Source organism: Anomalospiza imberbis, chromosome 12, assembly GCF_031753505.1.
Source record: "Anomalospiza imberbis isolate Cuckoo-Finch-1a 21T00152 chromosome 12, ASM3175350v1, whole genome shotgun sequence".
Taxonomy (NCBI): domain Eukaryota; kingdom Metazoa; phylum Chordata; class Aves; order Passeriformes; family Viduidae; genus Anomalospiza; species Anomalospiza imberbis.
This window is the reverse complement of record NC_089692.1, coordinates 5,304,628-5,332,246: the sequence shown is the minus strand read 5'-3', so window position 1 is coordinate 5,332,246 and position 27,619 is coordinate 5,304,628. Positions and strand designations below refer to the sequence as shown.

The 27,619-nt window shown below is 40.2% G+C and overlaps 2 protein-coding genes across 4 annotated transcripts in view; both read left to right on the top strand.

The window, feature by feature from the left end:
* Positions 1-1,448: 1,448 nt before the first annotated feature.
* ZNF507 (zinc finger protein 507) lies at positions 1,449-20,074 on the top strand. Of its 3 annotated transcripts, XM_068202541.1 has the most exons (7): positions 1,449-4,601; positions 5,719-5,824; positions 10,323-10,437; positions 12,675-12,779; positions 15,791-15,925; positions 16,054-16,091; positions 16,185-20,074. In XM_068202541.1, exons 1-7 carry the CDS (start codon positions 2,475-2,477, stop codon positions 16,415-16,417), a joined length of 2,859 nt encoding a protein of 952 aa, XP_068058642.1. In that variant the 5' UTR covers positions 1,449-2,474; the 3' UTR covers positions 16,418-20,074. The 3 variants fall into 3 exon arrangements, with proteins under 3 accessions (XP_068058642.1, XP_068058640.1, XP_068058643.1); XM_068202539.1 differs by having other exon boundaries at positions 1,454-4,601; positions 16,054-20,074; XM_068202542.1 differs by lacking the exon at positions 12,675-12,779 and having other exon boundaries at positions 1,458-4,601; positions 16,054-20,074.
* Positions 20,075-23,899: 3,825 nt separating this feature from the next.
* The window catches only part of DPY19L3 (dpy-19 like C-mannosyltransferase 3), a 33,255-nt gene continuing 29,535 nt past the window's right edge, over positions 23,900-27,619 (top strand). The window contains exons 1-3 of the mRNA XM_068202552.1: positions 23,900-24,012; positions 25,106-25,248; positions 26,676-26,809. Of these exons, the coding sequence (XP_068058653.1) occupies positions 25,146-25,248; positions 26,676-26,809 (237 nt within the window). The 5' untranslated portion in view covers positions 23,900-24,012; positions 25,106-25,145. The remainder of the gene's footprint in view (positions 24,013-25,105; positions 25,249-26,675; positions 26,810-27,619) is intronic.

The following is a 27,619-nucleotide window of genomic DNA, read 5'->3' as shown; positions in this document are numbered from 1 at the left end:
CGGGCAGCAGCAGGCGGCCGGGCGCCAGGCAGGGCGCCAGGCGCGGCGGCGGCGGCGGGCCGGCCCGGCCCCGGGGCGACGCGCCTCAGCCCATGTGCGGAGCCGCGGGCGGCAGCGGTTCCCGGCGGAGCCTTCCCGGGCTCGGGACTGCCTCCGTTCCCTCTTCTCCCCTCCCCTCCTTTCCCGACCCCTCCTCGCAGCCCCGGCGGGCCAGCTCCTCGCTGCTCTCGGCTGCAGCGGCGCGGCTCGGGCCGTCCCGCGGGAGGGCGGCCGGGCGGTTTCCCTGCCCGCGGGGGCCCGGTGCCGTCGCACCGCCCTCTGCGAGCCGGGCTGTGCGGGGCGTGCTCGGCTCTTGCTGCCCCGGAGGCGTTCGCCCTGCCTCGGTGCTGGGCTGGGGCGGGCGGCTCGGAGGCGTTTTCCTCGCGGCTGCATCTTCCCCTCCGCGTCCTCTTGGCATCCCCCGGCCCTGCACTTTCATCTCTGTGCGGGTCGTGGGGACAGCGCTCTCGGGCACGGGTGACTCTCGGGGCTGTGCAGGGCAGGAGCTGGACTCGGGGATGCTGGGGGTCCCTTCCAGCTCTGTGATAATTTGTGCACAGTTCTGACCATCCCTCTGTAAACCAAAGTGCAGCAGTAAGGATTAAACTCTAAGCGAAGAGTCACCTAACACGGATATATGCCTCTGTAAATGAGGATCAGCTCCAGGCATCCCAAATAACAGAGGTGAAGGTCCTCTCTGTTTGCCTTTTTGACATAGCAACGCTACATGGCAGCTTATTTCTTTTCTCATCTTCTGTCAAGGGTTTTTCATCTTAGCTGTTATGCTGCTTTCAGGTGTTTTCAGGTAGAGAAAATATTTGCCTATTTAGCATTACTTAAAAAGTTTTAAAAGTACCGAGGGTAATTTAAGGTAGCACCAGTTTTCCTTAACTCATTTTCAAATTGGAAATATTTCAAGTAGACTTTACCCCTTTGAGCATCTCATTAAATCTGCTTTCAGGGGAAAAAGCGGGTTTGTTCACTTTTCACAATGGTTTTGAAACATGTTACAGACACCAAAGTGTTTTTATACAACTGAATTAGGGTGGTTTTCAAATAATCATTTCCAGGTTTTAGTATTTAACATGAGGTGCAGGTGATACTAAAAAATTAACATTGCTTATATTGATAGCTCTGATGATAACCTGAATTGTAAGTTGAATGGCAGAGGAAGGTAATTTATTAGTTCTGCCCAGAATTTTTCTGAAGTGGGAAAGGGGCACCACAGACCCTGCTCTCCTGTGTCTGTGCATTATAATGCTGTACGCTAAATCCACAAGTAGAAATTAGTGGATTTCATGGGTTTTTAGGACCAGTTCTGGAAATTCTTTTTTTGCCTCTGTATCTTTCTTGGAAAAAAAAATCCACATGTGTGTACTTGGCATAATTTTTCAAGGATGACTGATAAATATCCCTCATCTCTTTATGTTTTCAGTTTTATACACAGGATATAAAAACTTTGTATAAAATATATGTGTGTATATGTAGTGGCACTTGAATAGGTTATTTCTAGACATTTTTAGAGAAGTAAATTTAAATGTAAGACCTTTTGTCCAGCTCCTTCACCCCCCAGCCCACAGCTCTGCCCACATCACAAAGTATGCTTTCATGTACTTTTTTGTATATTGGCTTATAATTTGACCTCCAACACTGTCACATTATTGCCTGTGGTTTATGGTTTGATATTTTTAAAGGAGAGGTAATTGGAAATAGTAACTGCCTGTAGCTTCCCCTCAAAACAGAGAAGAATTGCTCTTTATAACTTTAGTACCACTTCATTTTCCCTACAATTAAGAAATTGTAGCTGCAATTAGTAAGTTTTCTAGAAAATTACATTCATAATGAGAAGTATGATTTGACATTTGAATGGTCTTTAAAATAGTCATGGTGAAATGAGTAATGCATATAAATGCCAGAATTACTTTCTTCTAACATTTCAAGGAAAAAAACTGCTTATTTTTGAAAATTATATTGTTGCAAATTGTCATTTGCTTTAGGAGCATTGATGCATCAAAGTACATTAGGAATGTATTTTCATATCCTAGCGTGCTTTTAAACATCAGTATGCCAGTTACTGTCAGCTGATATTTTAATGTTTAGCATTCAAATGTGTAGTGCTTATAAAGAAAAAGAGAATAGCTGTAACACTGTTCTTCAGCTTACACTTGAAAATACTTGTCTTACCCTTGTACAGCTTGGAGGCAGCCTGTTGGAGGCTCTCTTGGAATTATTCTCTGCAGCTGTATTGAAAAACATCCACTAAATGTCCCCAATGTCTTTAGCTATTTCTGTAGCCATTCTGAAAATTTTTATTAGTTTAGTGGAATCGGGCTCCCGTGTTTGGTAGAGAGAGAAATGTAAATAGTACTGGGCTGTATTTTCATTATTGTGCAGGTATAAATCTTTATTTTATAACCCCCATTCTCCTAGGTATTATGGAAGAAGGAAGCAGCATTGCAGTATTGATGCCAAATATTGGGGAGCAGGAGGCTGTGCTGATTTCTGAAACAGTCATTGGCCCAACACTGCAGAGCAGCGACGACCAGAGGAAATGTAAAACTGACCCCCTGATCCACGTTATCCAGAAGCTGAGCAAAATAGTTGAAAGTGAGAAGTCACAAAGGTGCCTTTTAATAGGGAAGAAACGTTCCCATGCCGAGGCTTCTGCGCAGCCCTTGGACGCAGCCGAGCTCTGTGAAATCCCGGCTAAAGCCATCGAGCTCTCGGTGATTGCTGCTAAAAAGACTGAAGAGTTGCAAGCAGATTATTTTGTGACTGAATGTCTCCCACCAAGCAAAAAAAAGGTGACGTGCTACCAATGCGGTCTCTGTAATTTTCTATCGCCTTCGCTCTTAACGCTACAAGAACACATAAAACAACATGGGCAGAAAAATGAAGTGATATTAATGTGCTCAGAATGTCATTTTGCCTCCAAAAGCCAAGAAGAACTTGAATCCCACTTCCAAAATCACCATGAGAATGGTGGTAAAAACAGCATCCAGACAAAAGTGCAGCAGTGTGTCAATGTCACAAGTTCATTTCTGCAAGGGCCAGTGGAAGGAAGTGTCAAAACAGGGACTGATCAGACAGGAAATGTGGAATGTAAGGATACAGCTCAGTCTGCTCCTGTGCCTGAAATGGGTAGGAGGAAATGGTACACCTACGAGCAGTATGGCATGTACAGGTGTTTAATTTGCAGGTACACCTGCGGTCAGCAGAGGATGTTGAAAACACATGCTTGGAAACATGCGGGGGAGGTTGATTGCTCCTACCCCATCTTTGAGGAAGAAAATGAAAACACCAACTTGTCAGAGACAGTTGTAACTCACACACCCCAGAGCGTGGATACAGTTGTCCTTTCTTTGGAAAACAGTGAACTTGATATCCATAGTGAGCCTTCTCTTCAGCTTCAGATTTGCAATTCTGAGCAGCTGTCATGTAAATCGCCCATAGGAACAAATGCAAAAGAGGAAGAGATATTAAGTGAGTCCGTGGTGCATTCTCCTACTACAGAGGTTGTAGAGGAGACTGTATCAGATACAGAACCAGACAATTTGATAACTGACAGCCTGCTTTCATCAGCACAGAAAATCATCAGTTGTAGTCCAAATAAAAAGGGTCACGTTAATGTCATAGTAGAGCGTTTGCCAGGTGCTGAAGAAAGTGTTTTACAAAAGCCATTCTTAATGAACACTGACATTGAAACAGAAAAAAAATTGATCTCAGAGGAATCCTCTGTTACCTGTGAAGAACCTGCTGAAGTATATAATTCAGATGCAATTCAAGAAGTAATAATAGAATGGAATAACACCGAGAAGAAAGATAACGAATTAAGCGCTAATAAAAATGTAACAGCTGATGAAAATGTGCCTCCTGCACGGAGGAGGACAAATTCAGAGTCTTTGCGACTGCACTCCTTAGCAGCTGAAGCTCTTGTTACAATGCCAATTAGAGCTGCAGAATTGACACGGTCCAGCCTCAGGGCTCTGACTGGAGAAGACGCTGTGGATGCAGGTGCAGGACAGGGAGGAACCGATGGCCCATGCACGGCTCATTCTAAAGTGTTGTCCTCACTTAAGGATCCTTCAGAGGAGTTCGGAGGCTTAAACCAAAGTGAATGTGCAATAGTCGAGATAAAGAAAGACAGACCGGAGTTATCAGAAGCACCAATTAAAATGGGCATCAGCATGTCACTGCTCACTGTCATTGAAAAACTGAAGGAGAGGACAGACCAGAACGCTTCTGACGATGACATCCTGAAAGAGCTACAGGACAACGCCCAGTGCCAAAGCGCGGGCGATGGCGCCGTGGCCGGGAGCAGCCTGGTGGAGTTCATCCCCAGCGCCGAGCGGCCGTACCGCTGCCGCCTGTGCCACTACAGCAGCGGCAACAAGGGCTACATCAAGCAGCACCTGCGGGTGCACCGCCAGCGCCAGCCCTACCAGTGCCCCATCTGCGAGCACATCGCCGGCGACAGCAAGGGCCTGGAGAGCCACATGATCAACCACTGCAAAGCTCGCATGTACCAGTGCAAGCAGTGCGAGGAGTCCTTCCACTACAAGGTAAAGCTCTTCCCCGTGCCTCTCCAGAATCCCTAAATTAGCTCTTTTGCTGCTTTGTTAATAACCGGTGATCCCTCTTTCTAACTTATTTCAGTCTGACATCCTGGCTTTGTTGTAATTACCATTAGGGATTATTGCCAGCAGCACGTGCTGAATATACAGTTCAACTGTAATTATTCTGCTTTTCCCACTGAAATAACCTTGCTTCCTTACATAACTTTTTTCCCTGAGAATTGTCCTACGGACATGATAATATTGTGTTGTTTTTCTGCCCACACATAGCAACTGCAAGAAGAAATGGAAACATCAAAGAACTTAATAGCTAAAATTTTAAAAGAATGCTCAAACATGCCTTCCTCTTGTGACTGTGGCAGTTGGTGGTAACACTGAAGCAGAATTCTTTTCCCACTGTTTTACTGCTCTGGATGTTGTGTAGAACTTAGATTTGAAAGATTACATACCAGAGCAGAATAATACATTTCTGTCATTTTCCTAATTGCTATTTTAAGCATTAGTGAGTGAGTTCCCATGCACTCAGCTCAGTACTTAGGAATACAGAAGAGATGGCATCAGTACTCAGCTGTACAGCTGAACCTCTTGGAAGCAGTGGTCATGCAAATTTTCCCACATTTATTGTCATTTAGTCCTAGTTTGAAAAAATATGCAGGTAGGGTAGCAAAAAGGTCTCTTTTCTTTCTCCTCCCAAAGCAAGTAGAAACAGGACTGGTTTATGCTTAGGTCAGTAGGCAATATGAAAATTGAGGTAATTTTCACACAAGCCTCCAATCTCATGCTGCTTTTGGAGTACTGTCATTTTGGAGGAAGAACTGTGGCCACTTGTCTGTGGCAATGGGGAAAGAAGGAAATCTGTTCTCTAAACACAAATCATAGAATCCTCTCAGTCACTCTCATCAGTCCTTTATGTTACTAACCCATGTTATTGACTTGTTTTGTTTGTAATAAAATTACCTAAGGGATAATCTGTATAAGTTAACATTTATGTCATATCAGTTGTCATTAAAGCTTGAGTAACAAAGTCACAGATGATTCAATATTCCAAGTGATCACTGTATGTTTGTAGTGTATATTTAAACATTAGGAACTGTGTTTTTTTCAGAGCCAGCTGCGAAATCATGAAAGAGAACAACACAGTCTTCCAGATCTGTTCTCTACAGCCACAGCTAACAAACTAATAGTTTCCAACGAAGCAGATGATAGAGAAGGTACTGTTTATATTTACACTTGAAATTACAAAAAGTCACTCGTAATTAGTCAGTCAGTCATTACTTGTTTGCTGTATTTGTGTAACTGGTTTTAAGATCTCTTGTGCTGAAATGTTTTCATGCCTGTTCATAACCTTAAATGTATATTCTTTCCAGAGGGCAGAATTTACCACAGTCAGTCTTGAGATGGCATTTATTGCTAGGTGATATATTTTTAGCCCCAGTAATTAAACTCTTCTTATGACAACTTATGTGCAATATTATTCTGGATTTTTAAGAAGAAAATCTTTGTTTTATTCCTTCCTTTCTTCAGCAGCTGTAGTATTTTCCAAATGACCTAAACAAAAGAAGTCACCATGGTAATGGTGTTTAAGTCACCATGGTAATGTAGTTTACTGTCAGCATATGCATACAATGCCATCCCTTCTGAGTTTAGAAATTCCTGTTTAATTATGGTAATGTCCCAAATGAGTCATTTATTTTAGCCCTAGTGAGGCAAATGTAAGACATTCTAAATATGCAGCCTGTATCTGTACGAGTTGCCTGGGTAACAGTAGGTAAGCATTTTCCTAGAGACATAGAATGGTTTGGGCTGGAAGGGACTTGAAAGCTCCTCTTTTTCCAAGCCCTGCCATGGGCAGGGACAGCTCCCACTAGACCTGGTTGCTTAGAGCCTCATGTTTGTTTAACTGTGTATCTGCTTCTAATTTAATAGGGTTTGTTTGCAAAACATAAACAGAAACAAAAGAACAAAACAAACCAAACAAACTCTGGAGGCATTAAGGTAATCAAATAGGGGAAAAAATAACCAAAATCTGATGTTTAGGAGAAAATGTGACCTTAAAATCCCTTGTGTGTCCTGGAGAGCCACTATGTATCATTGCAGTGTGAATGCATCATCTTCTCTGGTGAGTTACAGCTACTGAAAATATTTACAGCATTTTTATTTTGAAAGCAACACTGTAATTATTAGCATTTTGCAATTTTAGAGCATTATGGATAAATAGTAGTAATTAGATAGTCTCTGAACAACTGTGAGCTGAAGTATTCCCATTTTGTGCACAGAGCTCTTTTCTGTCCTATCTGTGCTCTCTCATTTGTTTAGACAGCAAAATGTGCACTCTAATAGTACTTAGGTTGCTGTGGAAATTTCTGGGTTCTACTCTTTCCTCCACAGCTGCTCAGTGAGTACAAAAGTTGTTGAAATGGATGCAATTTCTTGTGAAAAAGGCACTGACCAGCAGGAGCCAGGGTGGATGGGCAGTGGTTTGCCCAAAACAACTTGGTACATGTCAGACCAGAATGGGTTCTCAGCTTTGCCTTCTGCTCTCTCAGCTCACACTGCCTCCTATTCTGGCTTTCAGTATACAAGTTAAAAGTTAATTACCTTGTCAACCTCAGGTAGAATGACCCTTCCCAGCTCCTTTTTGCTCTCATCAGTGCAGAAGGCATTTAAATTCAGGAAATTGATCTGTACTGCTCAGTACATCCCCTGGACGTAAGCCTGAGATAGCCATTCAAAGCCAGAGGGAGACAGGGAAATGCCCAGGGAGGGTCTGCTGGGAGTGGGAGTCTTTCCTATTACATTGTGGGGGTTTTCTGCAGAAGCAGTAGCCCAGATGTTTTAATGGCAGTGTTAGGAAATAAAACATTGTTACTTTAGCGACTTACAAATACCTACAAGCACAGCTTGGACTGTTACTTCTGACAGTGTGCTGTGTGCTGTGTTCTGTGTTCCTAAACATGTGGTGATTCAGGAATAACTACCTTGCAATGCCTGAAACATGTCAGGTTTGGAGAAATAATGTACTTTTTGAGCTCAACTCCTGGTAATGTGACTGGTAATGTGAAAATCAATAGTCCTATCTGCTTTTGAAATTAGTATGTTTAATGAGGTTGTTTTACAGTTTATATCCTGATTTTGTAATTTGACTTCCGTGAAAGGAAAGCCTCTGTTCAAGAAATCTGCCTGCTTTCAATTAGTTTAGAAATGGTTTTATAAATATTTTTTTTGTTATTATTACCATATACAAGTGTTGCAGCCATGCACTTTAATTGTTTACCCCACATGAAATTTAGTAATGTGGCTTGAATGAAAATAGTTCTCCTTTTAAACTTTTATTAACTCATACTGTGGAATGCTTAAATTATTTCAGAACCAATTTATAATCAAATTGCAGCACCACTGCAGTACAGCAATCTCTTGTCAAACAGATGTCATCCCTATAAAGCGACACAAAACAAAGAAGTTTATGGCATAGCATCTGTTTATGTGAAAGATGCCTGAGCTGGAACAGTTTCATTTCTTGTTTATGAAATGGTTAGTCCTAAAAGTCTCTTTATTCATCACGGTTGTACAATAAATTAAAAGGAGCATTATGACACTGGATATGATCAGATTGTAAATGTCTAATAATGAAGGAATGGGGTAATAAGCAGCATTACAGGAGCACCTGTTACTGCTGCTGCAACAAAGATCTGTCATTTCCATATTCACTTGTAGGAGACCTGATAGTCTCCATCCAGAAACAAAACAGGCCCCAAACCCACAAGAAATAAGCCTGGGGAGGGGGTGAGGGACACGAGTGCTATTTTGTAACAGCAAGAGATTATGTGATGTATTATAATTTATGTGCATTTTGTAGAAGGAATAAATATAAAGTAGTGATTGGTATAAATAATTGCTCCTAAGTGTGTGCTGCTGGGTGTGAGCATCTTAGAACTATGCTGCTGTAGCTAGTATGTTTGCATAATGCTTTAAAAATCTCATTAGATACTGTTGGTTTTAAACTGCCTGCCCACTGAAATACCAAATTTGTAACAGAAAATACATTTGGAAGCAGTTCATTTTAAAGCTGCAGAATTTAAGATGGAAAACCCCTTCAAGCAGAGCACAGCCCTTGCTCTCCCATGGATGGATCTGCAGCCCAGTGAGTGTCCTTGATCCACTTGAGGTCTCCTACAAGAATGTGTTTTCATAAAAGAATAATGCAGAAATATAAATTCCAAAGTCTCCAAGTAAATAATTAGGATTGTTCTGATAATTTTTACATTAAAGGAAAAACAAATCTAATAAATCTTACTCTATGAGCATATTGTAGGAAAAATTCTAATATATTTTGCTTTAAGGTTGACTTGCAAAGGGTGCCTATTGTGTATTACTTCCATATTATTTCTTATAAGAATGCTAAAGAGTGAGCACTGTGGCATGTTTTAAAATTAAATATGGGAAATATATTTTTTGTTATCTTTGCATACACAGAAATATTCCAGTTTTATTTCACTGTCTTTGCATTCAGACTGCTATTTTATTTTATATGATATTCTATATATTCTTCACAATAACCCTCTGGGGTTATCAACCTTACATAATTACTTTGCATCTTGAACCAAAAGTGCTAAATTTTGGAGTGAAAGTTTAATTAGTTGTAATTTTCCCTTACTGTTGAACCCGTGTGACTGTATTCATCAGAATAATATATCTACAACTCTTTTTGGCATAATTCAGTGCCTGCCTGTGGGAAAATAAATGTCTCCTTAAAAGAGTTTTACCATCACGACTCTTAATTGTTTTGTTAATGAAAAAATTCAGCCTAAAAAAGTGCATGAGGTACAGCATGATAGGCTGGAATGGGAAAATTACCTGCATAAAAAATGCCATCCCTCTTCCTAAATGTTAATATCTTAACCCAAATCAGTCCCATTATTCAGTGAGGGAACAGGGCTGTTAAAGTGTACACACTTATATCTCAGAGATATTCCAGCTGTGCATTGGTGGGCACACATTTTCCTCTGTAAGGAGTCATTAGCCTTTGTCTCTGCAACCATTAATTTTTCAAGAGTCTTTCATTCTGGAAGGAAAAATTACTTTTGTTACAATTGCTTTTTAGTAATTTGGATAAGTTCCAAAATATTTATTAAGACATCTGGTCAATATGTATTTTTTTTATCATCTCATACCTTTCAAAAAGCCTGAGTGTGTGTTGGATGAGAAAGAGGGTTTAGAGGCTTTGGGAGGTCTTTTGCTTTTCTTTTCTGTGTTTGCCAGTTTGAAACTCATCCATTCTCAATCCCAGTCTTTTCCTTTATTTGATGTATTCTGCAAAGCACTGAAACTGCTGGGTTCAGCAGTCCCACATATTATCACCTTTTGCTGTAACGCAGGAGACTTTACCCAACTGCAGGGAGAAGGAAAATGTCCACACAGAGAAAAAGAATGTGTTTTCCTAAAATTTTAATAATTCCTGTAAATGGCAGGGCAAATGCAGATCAGTATGGTAAAATAAACCATACTGTTTATATGGTTTATAATCCTTTATTACCTCTGTGTCAGCTGTCTTATTTAATACTTTAAAAGTATTAAATATTTATCGACATTCAAAACTATTGCTTTAAAATGTAAATTCGTGTCTCGTAGTTCAGTTGTGATGAAATCATAATCTGAGAGTTCCTTACAGCGCTGAGTGCAGCTCTACAGTAATGGATTTCGTTTCAACAGGAAGCAAGTCTTCAGCCCAGAAGCTGTTCAGGTGTGATGTCTGTGACTACACGAGCACAACCTACGTCGGTGTGCGGAATCACCGCCGCATTCACAGCTCGGATAAGCCATACAGGTGAGTGCCTGGGCTGCCTCCCCCTGCCAGGGCCACTGAACTGCTCATGCACTTGGCAGAGGTGGTGGTAAAGAACTGCAATTACACTATCTTACTGCAAATTACTGAAGGAGACACACTTGCTGGCTGACTCAAACTATGTAATTAAGAGTTGCTAATTTTTCCAGCATGCATCTTTTTCTGTGGAAGTCTTCAGCTTGTTTTCAGTTTGAAGCATTCACATTTGGAGAGGAAGATAATTCTGTTATAATACTGGACTTTGGCCAAGTACATTTCTCAAAACCCTTGCACACCTAACTTCATTTTGGATTTGCTTTATTGCAAAATGTTCTCCATTGTCATATTACTGCTTTATATATCAGCTGCTACAGAGTGTGACAGTCTGCCCTTGTCAGCAAGAGCCTCATCTTTTTCACTGGTTTCTAACAATAGTAACATACTCAGGGTCATATTTTATAAGTTTTCTACAAGGGTATCATATGGATTTATATAGGAACTTGGGTATCTAAAATCACGTGTAATACTACTGCTGAGGTCCCCAGCAAAAAAATAAATCCTGCATTTTCCTATTGGTTGCTGCATAAATTCCCCCAAATTCAATCTGTGCTTATTCAGTGTGGATCTCTGTCCCTCTCTAGTGGCTAGAAAATAGATCTGAGTCAATAGATTTTTTGAGCTGATCTTTAATGTAAACTTTGGTCTTTAGTGTAAATTCTGGAAACTCAACACCTTGAAATGCTGAGCCAAGCCAGGGACTTTGTTTTTTGGATAAACAAACCCTGAAGACATGTTGTATTTTGATTTGTGCATTATAATGATATCCCGTAACACCGGCAAAAATTCACAAGGTATTTACCCAGAGAGCAAGCATGGAATACAAATAGATTGTTTTCTCCTCAGAACCTTCACCATTACCATTATTTATTACTTAGTGAGGTTGGAGCAGCAGATCTGTAGAGTGTCTTGTACGTGGTAGTTTTCAAATTGGTGTTAGCAGCCTGTTTTGATTTAGGAACCCTTGGAAATTTTCCATTGGTGATACAGACTGCTGCATACTAAATACAAACCAACCCATCTGCCTTGCTTCTCTTATTATTTTTTCATAAACCCATTAGACAAATCTGAAAACCTGGCAGGATACTTGAGCCACAGTCTGAAAACCATAATGATCCAGTATTTATGGTATTTCTCCTTCTGAAACATGAATTCCTCAAGCCTTCCATAGTGTAAAACAGCAACCTACTATATTGCTGCCTTTTTGAGAGCTGTAAACATACTTTATTATTTGTTTGACAAAACTTGCTGGAAACTAAGCTGTTGACCCTTAAATGATATGTTTTTGTAGATTTGATATGTTCTGGATTTTAATACTGCACAATTAAATCCTTTCAAAAATACAAGGAGTATTCTCAGGCTAAGTATGCTGCAGTCTCAAACTGTTTCACGCTATAGAACAGACTTTATAACTGGACATTTTACCATTTCAGAAAAAAAGAAACACCTAAAGTTCAAACAAATACATAAGAATTTTAGCTGAGCTTTATGGTTTCTGTTTTAAAATGGTTGATACAAGAAGGTTGTGTGGTAGTATATTGATATTTATGAGTAGTAAGGAATTTGTGTAATACTTTGGAATCTAAATCCATGGATCTGAATTTAGATCAAGACTGTTTTATGTGTTGGTTTTATACAAAAATATTGTGACAGAAGTAAAAAGAAAAAAAAATTGAATGGCATGCTGTGACACGCTTAGGGCACTTAAATATGAACGTGTTGATCGTGTCACTGACTTCTTTTTCAGCAACAAAGCCCTGAACTTGGTGTTTTATTACTGGTTTGGCTTTTAGCATGTCATGAGAACATTGCCGGTGCATTAAGTAGAGCATATACCCTCCCCTGCAGCTCTTGGGGTCACATTGTGCCTTTGGAAGGGGTGCACCCAGCCACATGCATCCTCACCTCCCCTGCACTTAGTGATGCTTACCCACATCAGGAGAGGGGCACGAGAGAGATTTCAGGAAGAAACATAATCTGTAAGCCTAGGGATGCTTGCTGAAAGGTAGAGGCTTTTTTGGGCTGCAAAGATTCTCACTGCCCAACAGCAGCTTAACATCATAACCTGGAGTTCTGTAAATGTGGTTAGTCCTCAGCTGTAGGCTTTCTAGGCACCTTTGCATTCTGGTAGCTGTTGGGGTTTGGAACAGTGTCAGATCAGTCACTTGTTGTTGTCTCTTCAGATGTCGCGTGTGTGACTTCGCCACCACAAATATGAATAGCTTGAAGTGCCACATGAGGCAGCACCCCCAGGAGCATCAGGCAGTGCAGCTCTTGGAACAGTTCAAGTATGTAACGGGGCTCATGTGGCAAAAGCTCTGACACTGGGGGTCTTGTTACATTCCAGCAGTGTTCAGATCCTGTTCCCTTCCCTCCTAGAGTCATTCTTTGGTCCAGAGAGTTGTTTGGGGTTGTGTGGGGTTTTTCGATGGATTTGCCATGGCATTGCCAGGCCATGCTTCTGCTGGCTGATTAAACATATCCATGACTTCTCTCTGGGACACTGTTCAGCTTTTGCTTTCCAGAATGTGGTGGTTGCACCCTAACTGCCTATTGCAAGTAGTTTCTGACCCGTGTTAGTTACCTAAGCATGTCTGGAATTGCCATGCCATGCCATGGCACTTCTAACATTTAACATTATAGACAGGTAAATTCCAGTATCCAGGAATGTTCTCTGGCTTTCTTTAACATCCCAGTCTAGGCACAGCCTTTGCATGTACATGTTGGAATGCAGGTTGGCATCAGCTAGTTGAGATTTAGTATGAATAGCCTTTAAGGGATGAGTGTCCCTTACAGTCTGCCCATAGATATGGGTGGTTTATAGATATATGAGAAAGTTGGTACAAATGTGTGTAATTGTCTACTACTAATTTGTAACAAAAAATAGAAGTTGGGAAAGGAAAGAAAATGAGGAATATTCTGAGTATTTCTTAGTGGAAGATTTTAAGGGCAATATGAAAGGTCTAAACAAAGCACACTCATACAGAGGTTTCTTCTCAAGAAAAGCTGCTTCTACAATTTAAAAGTACTTCCACTGCATTTTCCCCAAAATGTTCCTAGAAGAATTAAGTTGTATTTGCTCAGCTGTCATGCTTCCCACAGTATTGCTCTTGGAATTACCACGGATTACTGGAAACCTCCACACTTTGGTCCCTGATCCCCAAGGAATTAGTCTATCCAAAGCTGCAAGAGAATTGTTTCCTCAGTGTATCAATGTAGAATACACCTGAACAGTGATGTTTAATAATTCAGCACAAATCAAGCAGTAGGTCATGTTATGGAATTGAAAGGCTTCTACTACTAAACTCAGTGGTAAATAATTTTGTTTCTCTGAGAAAGTTGCATATACTGTAAGCATATGATCATTAACTGTAGTGCAGCATACTAAAAGCTGTGGAGTTGCTGTGTTTGATTTGAACTGTATGCTAAAATAGTCAACAGTATTTGGCTCAAAAGATACTGTTCTCAGCAAAGTAAATTGTATTAGTAAATCACCTGAGTAAATTAATGAGCTTCAAAAAGTGAGAGTATTTAAAAGGGACTAAAAATGAACACTGGGCTGTGGCTTCCTTGATTGTGTTCCCAAATCACTGACCGAGCAGTGTTAGTGGCACAGAAAATCATATGTATGGTGAGACTAGTGGGCACATTAAATGAAATTAAGATTATTTGTTGATCTTCGTGTTTTACAAAAAAATTATTTTGGCCTAATTTTATCTATAAATTGACTATAAGGTCTGCCTTTTATGTAATGCTGTATTTTGTAACAGCGTTTTTAGAGATATTAGGATTCCCAATCTGAGAATACACTCGCCTACCTTTGAAAGCATCCATTTTCTTTGTAAGGCTCCAAATTAGAAGGAAAAGAGACAAATAGGATCCTAGAGAAGAGTGAGCTAGGATACACCAGTTGTTCCCCAGCAGGACAGAATTACCTTGCTCCATAAGCAAGGTAATGTACTGTGCTTTCACCTCAATTGGCAGATTTTTGCTGTTCTTTGCAATCTTCTGCTGAGCAGAAATAGTTTTCTGTGTATGATTATTTGCAGGGCATTTAAGGACTATACCCTACTGTCATTAAGAAAAGTCATAAAACCTTACTGAATTGTAGTGTATGATATGGTTTTATGTAGGTCTTCTTGTGTTTCCAGGTTACATTTCTGAAAAGTTCTTAAACATTTACAAAAACTGACTTGCATTGTGGTAATTTTAAGAGACTCCTCATAGTAACACACTGGGATCACATTGCTTGAGCAGAGCTGCATTGCTGGTTATAATTTATTGGCACAAGGTCACCTTCGATTGATTCTGATCTTTTCCATGGGATTTGGGGAACTGAAGCCTTCCCAAGTAAAGGGAGCTGAGCAATAGAGCTTTTTTATCCAAAAGACTTAAAAAGACAGATCCTGCTCTGAAGTGATGTCAGGCAGTATCACTTATCTCCTTCATGCTGAGGTGACTAATTTATCATCTTAAAAACATATTAAAAAACCTCCTCTGATGTATATTCATGCATGAAAAGGGTTATACAGGATTTGATCAGTCTTGGGTTATTTCTGTCCATAAATATACACTACATCTCCCTGTCAATAGGATTTATTCTTCAAGGTTTTATTCTTTACTGCATAAGATGGTGTTTTACAGGGAAATAGAAAATTTAGTCTTGTGGTACCGGAGCTGATGGAAAACTCTATGGAGAAAATGATCACCTGTCTGAATCTTGATCTGTGGATATATTCAGAATCTGACACTGCCCTCAGCAACCTGCTGATCCTGCTTGGGGGGCTGGATTGGACTGTGTGACCTCAAGAGGTCCCTTCCAACTTCAACAACTCTGTGATCCTTAATAAACTAATACCTGCTATACCAGAAAATACTTATTTAGTTCAATTGACATAATCAGTGCTAATTACACAGTTCCTGCTTGGTTCAGAGCAATGGCAGAGAGAGCTCACCACCTCCCTGCCAGATGCCGTGTTTCTGCACTCATGAGGAAGTACTGCATTTCTGCCGTGTTTGAACAGTTTTATCAGGCCAAACAGATAAGATTTCAATTCATTTGTTTAGGAAATTTAAAACAAAATATTAGAAACTTCTCAGACCCTAAAAATAGTCTTACATTTCAGGATGAAACTTTGCAAACTAACATGACCCAGTTATGAAACTGCAAATGAGACCAAGAAGAAGGTTCATATGGATTCCTCTGCTTACTCATCCTTTTGGAAGAACTAAACCATCACTAAACTAATGACATTTAACTTTTAAATGTTTCTCTTTTTCCTTCTCCTTTTTCCTCCAGATGTTCTCTCTGTGGATATGTATGTAGCCATCCTCCATCCCTGAAGTCCCACATGTGGAAACATGCAAGTGACCAAAATTATAACTATGAACAAGTGAACAAGGCTATTAATGATGCAATTTCACAAAGCAGTAGGTATGTCTGATTTACTGTCAAGCCCTATTATCTTTCAAAAGATCCAACCCTGACTCAAAATAAAGTTCCCATCAAAAAGCAACAGTTGTATATTTTAATATGTGTTTTGGTTTTTATTATTATTTCAGGTTTCAAGGACAGCTCACTGACAAAACCTTATTAGAAGGCACAGATGAAAGTACAGTACCTATACTAGGAAGTTCAGACAACTTGGTGTCTTTTACAGAGTCCATTAACCAGACTACAAATGAAATTTCAGGTTCTGATGAAAATGAAAAACCTACCTTGATGAATACCTCATGCAGTTTAGAAAAGAACTCCACTCTACCCCATCTTGGCACAGAATACTGTGTTCTTCTCTTCTGCTGCTGCATTTGTGGTTTTGAGTCTACCAACAAAGAAAATCTGCTGGATCATATGAAAGAACATGAGGGTGAAATCATAAACATCATTCTAAACAAGGACCACAGCACGGTTCAGAATACAAACTAGGTGAAGCAGTAAGTTAAGAGAGGATTGCCTTGAGTGAATATTTTCTTTTTTTGTTAATTTTTGCCTGAGAAACTTGCTAAAGAGAAGAATTGCAAGCAAAACTTGATTTCCCATCCTGAGTTCTTGTTTCAGTAGGAGTCCAGTGTTTGAACCAGGGACCGATTAATCATTTAAGAGATAAATATAAGGTGTGGAGAATAGAACGATCCACTTTAACCTGTTATTTCTTTATATGGTGCCAAGAATGTAGGATTGTTGTTTTTTTTTTTTCATTTCCTGTCAGGTACTAGTCAGTAATAATGCATTAGCACAGTACTTTAAAACCCAAAGGTGTGAAAGCTTTGAATCACTTGAAAAGCTTTTTTCTTCCTCCCTCTTTGTTGTTTCCAAGTAATTCAGCAAAGGTTTTTACCTTCTCTTTTGAAAGATGATCTGGCAACAGATCAGATAGAACTGTTACAATATAATCTGGTAAACCCCCCTGCCTGGAAGGTGGGGAGAGGGGAGGTGGGCCAGGGCATGTGTGTGTTGTATTCACATGCAGGAGTTCCATTTTTCACAGTCTATTTTTAAGGCTTTACAAACTCTCAAGTCATTTTCCAACAAAGACTGCCATCCTTTCCATCAATTTACAGCAGCAGGAGGAGAAGGCCCTGGAAGCATTTTGTTAATAACTATTTGTTTGATTGGATCCTAACTACCAAACTATCTTTTCAACTCATAGTGTGTAACAGATTATTTCTTATAACAATAACCTGTTGTTTCTTTATGGTTTTCTTGACACGTTCAGGTGAATTATTTTAAAAAAGAAAAGTTTATAATGTCATTTTCCATTTGTGGAGATTACTTTGCAGTATGGATGAGCAATGTTTTTAATGAGAACAAGATATTAACAATAACTGCCACAAAGTGATGTAGATGACATCTATGTAGATTCCAAAAGATGTAGGTGAGCTCAAATTGGGATTTTCAGAAACGCCTACGTGCTTTGGCAATCTTTGAAATGCCACTGGCTGGCCAAATTTCCCAGTTGTCTGTCAGAGCTGTAACTGTAGAAATAATGAGCTGAAAGATAATTTTCCTGTAGAAAATCATAGTTAAAAAAGAGAAATGGCAAACAATGTCTTAAGCCAAAACTGTATCCAGTCACTTACTGAATAAATTTTACTAGTGCCTATAGTATGGATTGATAGAGGGAATTAGAGATTACTTTGTTGTATAAGAAAAACATAGAAATCTCACCCTTTTAAAACCTTCAGCTTCTGAAATTACAGTGGGTTTTTTTTTTTTTTGTTTGCTGTTTTTACAGTTACAGCAGTTGGCAGTAGAATATACTCACTGTATATCAGTGTGGAATACCATTTCACTGGCTAGTTTCCTGGCAACTTTGTTGAGGTTATTGATGAAGTTGGCTACTTAATTTTTTGAAAGATTCATTAAGTGTAGTATCACTTCCAAGAAGCCCTTGGCAGCCAGATTTAAACTTCCTAGTTCAGGCATGTATTCCTGCTTCTAATGAATGGCAGATGCACAGCAGCTTGCCTACTGCTGACACGGGCATGCAGTGACCTGGTTTTGAGTAGCTCAGTACTTACAAAGTTCCTTACTCTTAGGAAGACAGTGGTTTCTGCTTCCTTTATTTACACCCTTCTGGCAGCAGAAATCAGCTGCAGCTGTAAATGTGAGAGGCTGGCACATGGAGTGTCTGTATTGTGCTAGCACTGCCTGGAAGTGGCAACCAGGAAAACAGTAACAGAAGTCACAGCTTCATGAAGCAGCACAAAATGTAGAGGCCAGGGTAAAAGCACTAAGACTTCAAGTGTATTTGATACTTGTTTTCACGAGATTTTCCTCAATTTGACTTCTTCTTTTGGGTTAAATAGGTATTTTTTTGTTTATAAATTAGATAGCAGAAAGTAAACATTTGACTTGAAGAATTAGTCAGGATATAAGGTCAAAGCATTTTTGTGTTGAATTTTTGAGATACTTTACATATTTGAAGTTAATTATACATTATTTTCAGTTAATAGTTATTTTTCATATTCCTACAGGTGGATTTTACATTTGAAAAACACATTATTTATTTACATGATCCCAAATTCCAGAGGAGATAATGAACTTTTAATGGGATATTCATATTGTCTTACTGGCACTGCTATTTTACCTTCAGTATAGAATTAATGTGAAAATACTACATCATCTGGAATATAGCTCAACTTTCTCACTCAGAAATTCCATTTGTTTGAAAAATTAAAGGACAGTGAGATCCCTAGTAATGCTAAGCTCCCAGTCAGTATTCACAGAAACAGTATTTACCACACTGTTATTTTTGTGTAATTCTGTTAAAGTTGCTCAGCTAGTGAAAGACAAAAAAGGAAAAACTTGCACTCATAAGCTAAGAAGGAGATGGCAGTGAACCAAAATTTCAGAAGCCAATAACCTTGAATCCAGATGAAGAGCTCTGGTGTGTGTGGAAGCCACACGTGCAGCGTTCTGTGCAGTGCACCAGGAATCAGCGCCACAGGTTTCCTAAGCAGGATGTGTCTGTTCACAGTTGTTCTTTGCCATCTTGTTGCTCTGTTCTTTTTGACTATGTGTTCCTGTAAAACAGAAAGCTACTTGCCTCTACAAACCATTATCCTGACAAATGCCAACAAAGAATTCTTTCCCATATGCACAGAGATTTACTTTTTTTAGCTGTCTCCATGCTGCTTGCAATTAGTTACCCACTCACAATTCCCATGGACTTTGTCAGAAGTCCTGCATGTGAAATAATTATAGACTTAAGTTTTTCTGAAAGCAAATTGTTTCTCAGGTTATCTGCTTTCAAAAGTGTATGGCTAGCCTGGTTGCATGTTTTGTAAGGGGTTTTAAGCACATTTCAAAGTCACTAACACTGCAAATTTCCCCTTTCTTTAAGCTTTTAAACTGTTTTTGTCTCTTAGGTCACAGCACTAGCAGGTGATCAGCTATTTACATGCTGTTTGTTTAAATTAGATTTTATTCTGTGATACAAACTGTACCTTGCAGCTTTGTTTGCTATGCCTGTACTTCCACTAAAGAGAAAACTTCATTTATACTCGGCTGTACTGAAAAATGGGTGCATATTTCATCTTCCCGATTTATGCCTGACCTGGAAAAACAGAGTGGGATTCAGTCAGAGTTATTGTATTTTCCTCTTTCATAAGCACTTATTTAATCATTTGAAGAAATGTACAGTTGGTGCTCAAAGTAACATTTGTTAAGATATATTTAATAGAAATTTACATTTGCATTTGATATTCATGGACATGGGTACATGTATTTTTTTAAGAAAAGGTATTGTAACACTATGGCACTGCTTTTATAGCCAAAGTATAAAAAAATTTAGAAAACTGACATGTAAAGACTGCAGTTAATTCTGATACTGTATCTTATTAAATAGGATGAGTTTTGTTTTATAAAGTTATCCAGCACATTAAGCTGCATGCCTTAAGCTCTCTCTAGGATTGTGTTCCTGATAGGCAACTCTTTGGAAGGATGAAGCAAAGTCTGTAGTACTACTTTAACTACCTTCTGGAATACTGTACAATGGTAGAATAATTTATTTTGCTTTACAGGAGTTTGTCACGTATTGACTTTAATATTGTATTTTGGTAATAAACTTTTTTTTGTTAATTGCTTGTCACTTTTATTTGGCCTCTACGAAATATGAATATGGAAAATCCAAACAATAAACCAGTGTTTAGAGAGAGGGAAATCTGTTTGAGCCAAAAAGTATTTGAAATACTTTACTGCCATTTCTTACTCTTGTATGAAATTATTAGTATTAGTTGTTATTACTAGTTTAAATACAGCTAATACAAGTTTTATCAAAGTAACTGTGGTGAAGAAATATGAAACTATTAAGTCAAAATATTTGTAAGCCTGCTGCAGTTAGGGTGGCACCGTGCTGAAGGAAAGAACTGCAAATTCAAAATTCATAATAAAACTCCTAGGAATTTCTTCCCTAATTTAAATGAGTGAAAGCCTTAAACAGCTTTTTTTCAGGTGACTGACTTGCTTTTCCATCATATAAGCTAAACCATGTCTTGAAACCTATTTTTAATTATACAGCGTATTTCTTGGCCTAGCTGGAGCTTTTCTTGCCATCTCTGTCAGGGAAAAATAAAGTCAGTTGGTGTTGCTGGGGAGAAAAGAGAGAGTATGGCCAGGATGCCCACTGCTGGTATCAGCATGGTTTGCAGTTACATAAACAAGCAATCTTTTGCCATTTTCTTGTTGTTATTATTAGGGCCCTGGGCCAAATATGTTGAAATAAAGGCTGGAACTACAAATGGGTTTAGATGCAACACTACAGAATGCTGTGTCATGCAGCTTTTTCACATCTTCTCTAATGCTGCTGCTTCTTCTTGGGAAAAAAGCTCTTTGTACTAGGATGTGCCATCCAGGTATTATCCTGTTCACTGGGCTAAAACACCTTCCTCACTGCAGCTGAACAAAGCTCCTCAGAGCTGAACAAGAGCCTCCTCAGAAGTTTCTTCCCCCCATAAATGACCTGGCCATGTGTGATCACAGGTAGGACTGGACACAGGGCTGGCTGGGACAGGGCACCGAGGGTCCTGTGATGGTTGGAACAGCCCTGGGAACTGGGAGAAAAGGAGCCAGAGCCCTGGCACACAGCAGTGGGATTCAACAACTCTGTCCTAGATCTCTGGCAAGTGTTTAGGGTTGGAATTGCTGCAGAAAGCTGATGCGCCACAGAGAGCCTTTGTTGTGCATCCCTTGAGGCATGTTTGGAGAAGAGCTGTCACATGCAGGAAGGGACACACCATTAAAGCTGACCTAAGATTAGCTAGCTAATGAAATTCACAATTGGTCAAGCCAAGATTTTTTTGCCCAAAAGCAAAAACTTCAGGACCCTGAAAAGCTTTAGAACTTGAGAAAAGTGAAAACCCAGAAATTTGGCATGTTTGCCACCCACCACACGGCTGCTGAACAGCAACGCAAAACACTGCAGGCTTGGACTTAAAATTTACCGGGGCAGAACTTGAGTCCTCCTGCTTTTCTAGTTCATGGTAGCTCTTTCTACAGTACAGTCCAAGAGAAAACACAAATAAACTGAATTTAAAGTTTCTTCCAACCGTTTCCTGTTTGTAGATGCTTGGCATTAGCTGGGATTATGGCTAACTTGGTGCCAACATGAACACTCCGCTACTTCGATCTAGTTGGAACAGGATGAGCAAATGGAATATTGTTAAATATCCTTTTGCTGTTTTGGCAAGTAAGAAGCCAGCATTGCAACAGTATAACAGTATTATAACAACACAGTTATGATATAACCATCAGTATTACTGATTGCAAGCTACAGTTTGGTGACTTTTAATTTACATTTTATAATACAACTTTTAGATATTAACATCCATCTGGAAGCTCTGTAGTTCTTCTGTATTCTCATACTTGAAACATTAAATTTTTATCAACAGACATGTTGCTGAAATAATAAATTGTTTCAGTGAGAATATGTTAAATAACTTTTTTTCCTAGTGCTGCACTTAAACACTTATTGCAACAGGAAATGACTTGTTAAAATATACAGAACTGAGGAAAAATGCATTTTTTATTTCCCCTAGTATCTAATCTTCTGCTATTTGAAACTTGAAAGGTAAGTATTAGTATTTCAGAAGGAAGGTGATAGCTGAGCATTTAGATACATTAACAACTGTGTAAGGCTGTGTAGCACTTTTCTATTACAGAAACTTTTTATTTCTAATAACACTATTCTGCAGTGTAGGTTGTGTTAGTACTTCAGAAATGTCAGTGAGATTTGTACTGCTGGTCCTGTGCATCATTCCACAAAATGGAAAACTTCAGCTGAGCACAGTGACTTATCACATACAAATCCATTACATCCATGCACGGGGTCGTAAAACACAGGAGAATTAAGATAACTCCTCCCTTCTCAGGGATTTCTAAAGCTCTTCACTGATTATGCTTTCTAAACCATTTCTGTAACTGCTTGTTCTTGTAGAATTTACTTTGCATTGGCCTCTTTACAAGCAGTGGAGAAGTAGAACTGTTATTCTAGGTAATATCTTCCACAGCATCCCCTTTCTTAGAAATGTAAATACATTATCTGCTTTACACAAAAACCTGCACACACTCAAGGTGTTTATCTACACTGTAAAATTTCTTGTACATATACAATGTGTTCATTTCAACAAACACATGATATCTAGGATGTGAGAGTGACAAAAGGAAGGTAAATCTATTGCCCATGGTAAGGCACATATTTATTTAGTTTTCATTCTTAGTTTAAGCATTCCCCACAAATGTATGACCTGCCTTATTGCACAAAAAACAAACAAAAACCAAACCCAAACCCAAAAGAAGTATGGCTGTAAATTGACTTACAGTAGAAATGTTTAAGTATGTGGAGGACTTGATCAGAGGAAGAAAGATAATTATGTTGGTTCTAAAAAATTCTTACAAAACAAAATAAGCATGCAGAGCAGATACTGAAAAAATTCCTGATTTCTAGTGTCAATGGCTTCTAAGTTCAGAATGACCAGGATGATTGCTACATCATTTTCTTGCTGCCTCTGAGCATGCTTTCTATGAATTTCATGGCTCTTCCTGCTTGAAATACTAAGTTTTTCAATGAACCAAGGTTGTGCAATGAGAGGGAAAAAAAAAAAAAAAAGTAAAAGTACTGCTGTACTATAAAATGTGATGGAAAATCAACTAAATATTGTCCTGAAGAAGTGAACTCTCTCCCCAACAATTCCACGGAATTTGTATGGATTATTGGGAAATCAGCCTTCTGTGACTGGACCTGGAGTCAGCTTGTTGGTCACACTTCACGGGGCATGGCTTTTTCTACAATTACTAAAGACAGCGCAAATAAAACTTACAATCAAGACTTACTGCAGGAGTACGTTGTACCCATTAAGTAGAGCAAAGCCTGGCATCGCCTTTATCTTCCAGCTACGAAAGGTCTTTTCCCCCTTTAAACCTTTATGGTGCAGTTAAGCAAGAAATACAGCGGAGCTTATAACGCGATGAACAGAACACAAAGCTCTAATTTCAATTCTAAAATCACACATCCATGGTACTATATCGCGGAGGACAGGGGTGGTGCGAAATACATTTTAAAAACCACTACAAATAAATTCTAGGGCGCTACTTGTGTAAAGCACGCTCCGACAGCGCGGCCCTCGGGGGAGCGCACCCGCTGCGGGCCCCGCAGCCCCTTTCCCCGGGGCCACACGGGCGGGAGCCCTGGCAGTGCCGCCATGTGCCGGATTTCCGCCGCACGCCCGCCCCGGCCCGTTCAAACCGGCGATGCCGAGGCAGCCGGGGCGGGGGCCGGGCCTGTGACGGGCGGCTGTGCCCGCCCCGGCCCGTTCAAACCGGCGATGCCGAGGCAGCCGGGGCGGGGGCCGGGCCTGTGACGGGCGGCTGTGCCCGCCCCGGCTCTCGGTCTCCGCCCGGCAGGGCCGAGCGCCCGGCGCCGCGCCCGCCCCTTCCCCTTTCCCGTCCCCTTCGCTTCCCCTGCCCGTGCCCGCGGCGGGGCCCGGCGGCTCCCGCAGCAGCGCCGGCAGCAGCGGCCGCAGGTACCGGGGCGCGGGGCCGGGAGAGCGGGCGGGGGGAGCCGCGGCGGGGCCGCGCAGGCCGCGGGAGCCCCGGGCCCGGCCCGGCCCTGCCCCGGGCCCGGCCCTCCGCGGCGGCGGGGCCGGAGGGGAGCTGCCCGCCCCGGCGGAGCCGAGCGCTGCGGCACCGGCGTGCGAGGAGCGCCGGCACGGCCAGCGGGGTGGGGAGGAGCGTCTTGCCTTCGGTAATGAATTGTCAGGTGTGCTACAAAGCCGCTCTTCCAGAACGCCAGCCCGCCTGCTTTCCCAGGGGCGTGAGGAGGAGGCGAAGCTGCTCCGCTGCGAAAGCTTTGAACAAAGTTGTGCGGCTGAGGCGTGCTGGCCCGTGGCGGCAGGGCAGCTCCGGGAGCAGCTGTTGCTGCGGGATGGAGCCGGTGGTGCCGCCGGGAGGGACGGATTGGCGCCGACGCCGCTGCCCGGGTGACAGCAGCTCTGTGCATGGACCGTGCTCACAGAGCCGGGAGCACCTGGCATCCACAGCGCCGGCACTGCCCCAGCTTGGGCTGGCAATGGCCGCAAATTCTACGGCGTGGAAAACATCAAGTACTTTTTTAATGCTATCTCCAGTTTTTGTAACACAAGTGTTCTCTGGCATCATTTGTGCATATTTTGATCCCCTTTTTTGGGCGCTTCCTGGAAGTCAGGATCTAAATGAGACTGGCTTCATATTTTAGGTGCCCAATTAAAATAGGCTGAAAAAACGAATTTTTCTTTGAAGGGATTAGACTTTTTAAAAAAGGGGAGCCTGGTGTGCGTTTTGAGTCAAGGGCTAAAAAACTGAGGGCAGTCAAAATAACGAATCTTTCTGAAAACCTGTTCAAGAGTATGTAAAATAGTGAACATTAGTCTTTATAATTTAAGATAATGTTTTCTATAATTTGCTGAGTGAGATTTAAAATAAACCTTGTATTTTGGTAAGATAGACTTTATGTACAGTAGAGTTGTAGAAGTCAGAGTCTGTGATGTCAGTAAGATGTGGTTTTATTTTCACATATTTCATACAGTATCAAGTGACTGCTTGGGTAGGAAGATGCATTGCTTGTGTGTGTCCATTTAGGAGTCAGGCTGAAGAATAATGAATTAAAGTGACTGACATCATGACAACCATAAGACAGAGAAGGGTTGGAAAAGGCACAGAAGCAGCTGAAGATCAGCCTTCAGAGGAGACAAATGTGAAGCCTGATGGGAAAATTCTGCCTGGTGGGTAATGAAAAACAAAGTGACATTATGGCTTTTTAGTGGTGCTTTGGTTTTGATCTGTCCTAAGCACAGCTCAGAGCTAGGCATGTGCCAAATGCATTTCCATACTCAAATATCACTAAAATTAATTGGATGAGACAGAGGGTCTCATGCAGATTGCTGCATGTCAATCTTATCTCTGTTTTAAAATCTTAATTTAAATGGGTGAGAACAGTTTTTTCAATTTATTATTGGTGACACTGTGTCACCTTGTACGTACCCATCCAAAGTTCTTCGAAGAATCCCAGTCCAAATCATTGGTAACATAAAAGGATTTGAAGACAACTGATGAAATGTACTTAAAAATAGGCAGGTTGCATGTAAAATCTGAATTTAACTGCAAACTTCTGCTTTTTAATTTATAGGACACTGGTAAGGTAAATTTTAAAGAGAGTAATTAAGTGTCTTAATTCCAGGATCTGTTTACATAATGAAATTCTGACATTTTTGTGTATGGAATTAAAGATTTAGAGCTGACAAAGTTCCTTGTTTTTTGGGGGATTTTTAGATTAACTTATTTGAAGGGATATTTTGATCTAAATTCTAAATGTTTCTCTGAATTTGGGAAGATGAACAGAAAGTTCTGTTGATGTTTCTGCACAAACACATATACAAAATGGGCAAGTGGTCATAGTTCTCCTGCAGCCCAGCCCTCAGTTCCATGGAATTGCAGAGTTGGAACCCTTAAGCAGATGTCACACACAGTATAAAATAGCCATTTCAAACAATTCCAAATCAGTAATCCATATTGAACCTCACCTTAGCATTGAAAATAGAAAAACCCCAGGAACGTAAGGGCACAGTGAAGGCCTGGAGGTCAGAACACATCATCCCATCCCTGCCCTTGCTCCTGTGTCAGCAGGAGCCCATCTGCAATTCAGAGCATGACACCATCATCAAAGGCTGCTGTGGCTGCTGTTCAGTCTCTTTGTGGGTATTTAGTGAGGCTTCTGAACCTTCACTGTTGTTTTCTTACAAAAACTGAGCAACCCCCTCACAAAAGGCAGCTATTTTTAGACCTTTCTTGTGAATTTCTTGCTTTGTCATCAGTCATGCTGTATTGCTTGAATGTGAAAAGTTCTGGAAGATATTTCAATTCAGATTTACAAATTAGTTATGGCATTGAGCTAAACTTGTATAGGATCATTGTGTTCTTAAATTCAAAGTATACCAACTCAGGCACACTTTATTTCACTTTGTATGTAATTAAAATTCTCTGATTTTCCTATATGAGAAAATAAAAACAAAAGTTATGTTAAAACCAGGTGTCCTGTTACCTGCAGAATGTAAAGTGTATTAGCAAAGGCAATGGGTAAATGGCTTTCCAAAATCCCTGTAGTTTCAATAATATGTTTCACAGTTACAGACTGAAATATTTTTCTTTCAAGATCCTCCAGGTAGAAAGGTGTGGAACATACTCTCAATAACTGTTGGTGGAATTGTTGCCATCTCTCTTGGATTTCTTACTTCTGTTTATGTGGCTACACTGCATGAAAATGACCTGTGGTTTTCCAATATCAAGGTAATAATAATTTTCCTAGTTTCATCAGTAGTTTTGTGGAGCGTTAATATGAGCATTAGTTGAAATTTTTTTTTTTAATTTGTCTTGCAACCTGCTCAAGACCAGAATATTTCGTTTTTAAAAATTCAATTTAAAAAAAGCTATGTTTCCCTTCCCACCATACCGCATCAGTTCTATAAATACCTGTCCCCAATTTTTTCTCTTAAAATATTTCTAGAGTGCTCCTGTCTGAGTTGTAGCTATGGTTCTTCCAAAAATTGGTCTTTATCTGCAATAGAATTTCAACATTTTACTGTGTGTTTTTCTATAATCTCCTTAGTTTTATCCAAAGCAATCTAAAATTAAAATAAAAACCAACAGTTGAAAGAAAAAAATTATGCAAAATCCTGGCACACAGTTCCTAATTGTATTTCCACTGTTGTAATATTTTTTTTGTGATACAGTTTAGGGACAGTCTCTTGGTATTCAAAACTAATTTTATATAATGTCATCCTAAATGTGCAAACCTCAAAACATGTTTCTGCCATTCACTAATGTCAACCCAACTATTCCCAAGACCCAGGACTGACTAGTTTTTTCATAGAATCACTGCAGAGAAAATAATGCAGCTCTACCCACAGCTAAATTTAACAGAGAAAAGAAAAGGTGAGTCATTTCCCTTTCAAGTGCCTAAGATCCATTCTGCTAGGTCTGTGTATTGTTTTGTTCAAAGAGTACATATATTTAACTGGAAAACTTGCCTTGCAATATGTCTTTTCTATGCTACACACTTTTTGTGGCCCAGAAACATTTGTATTCCCCTAATACAAA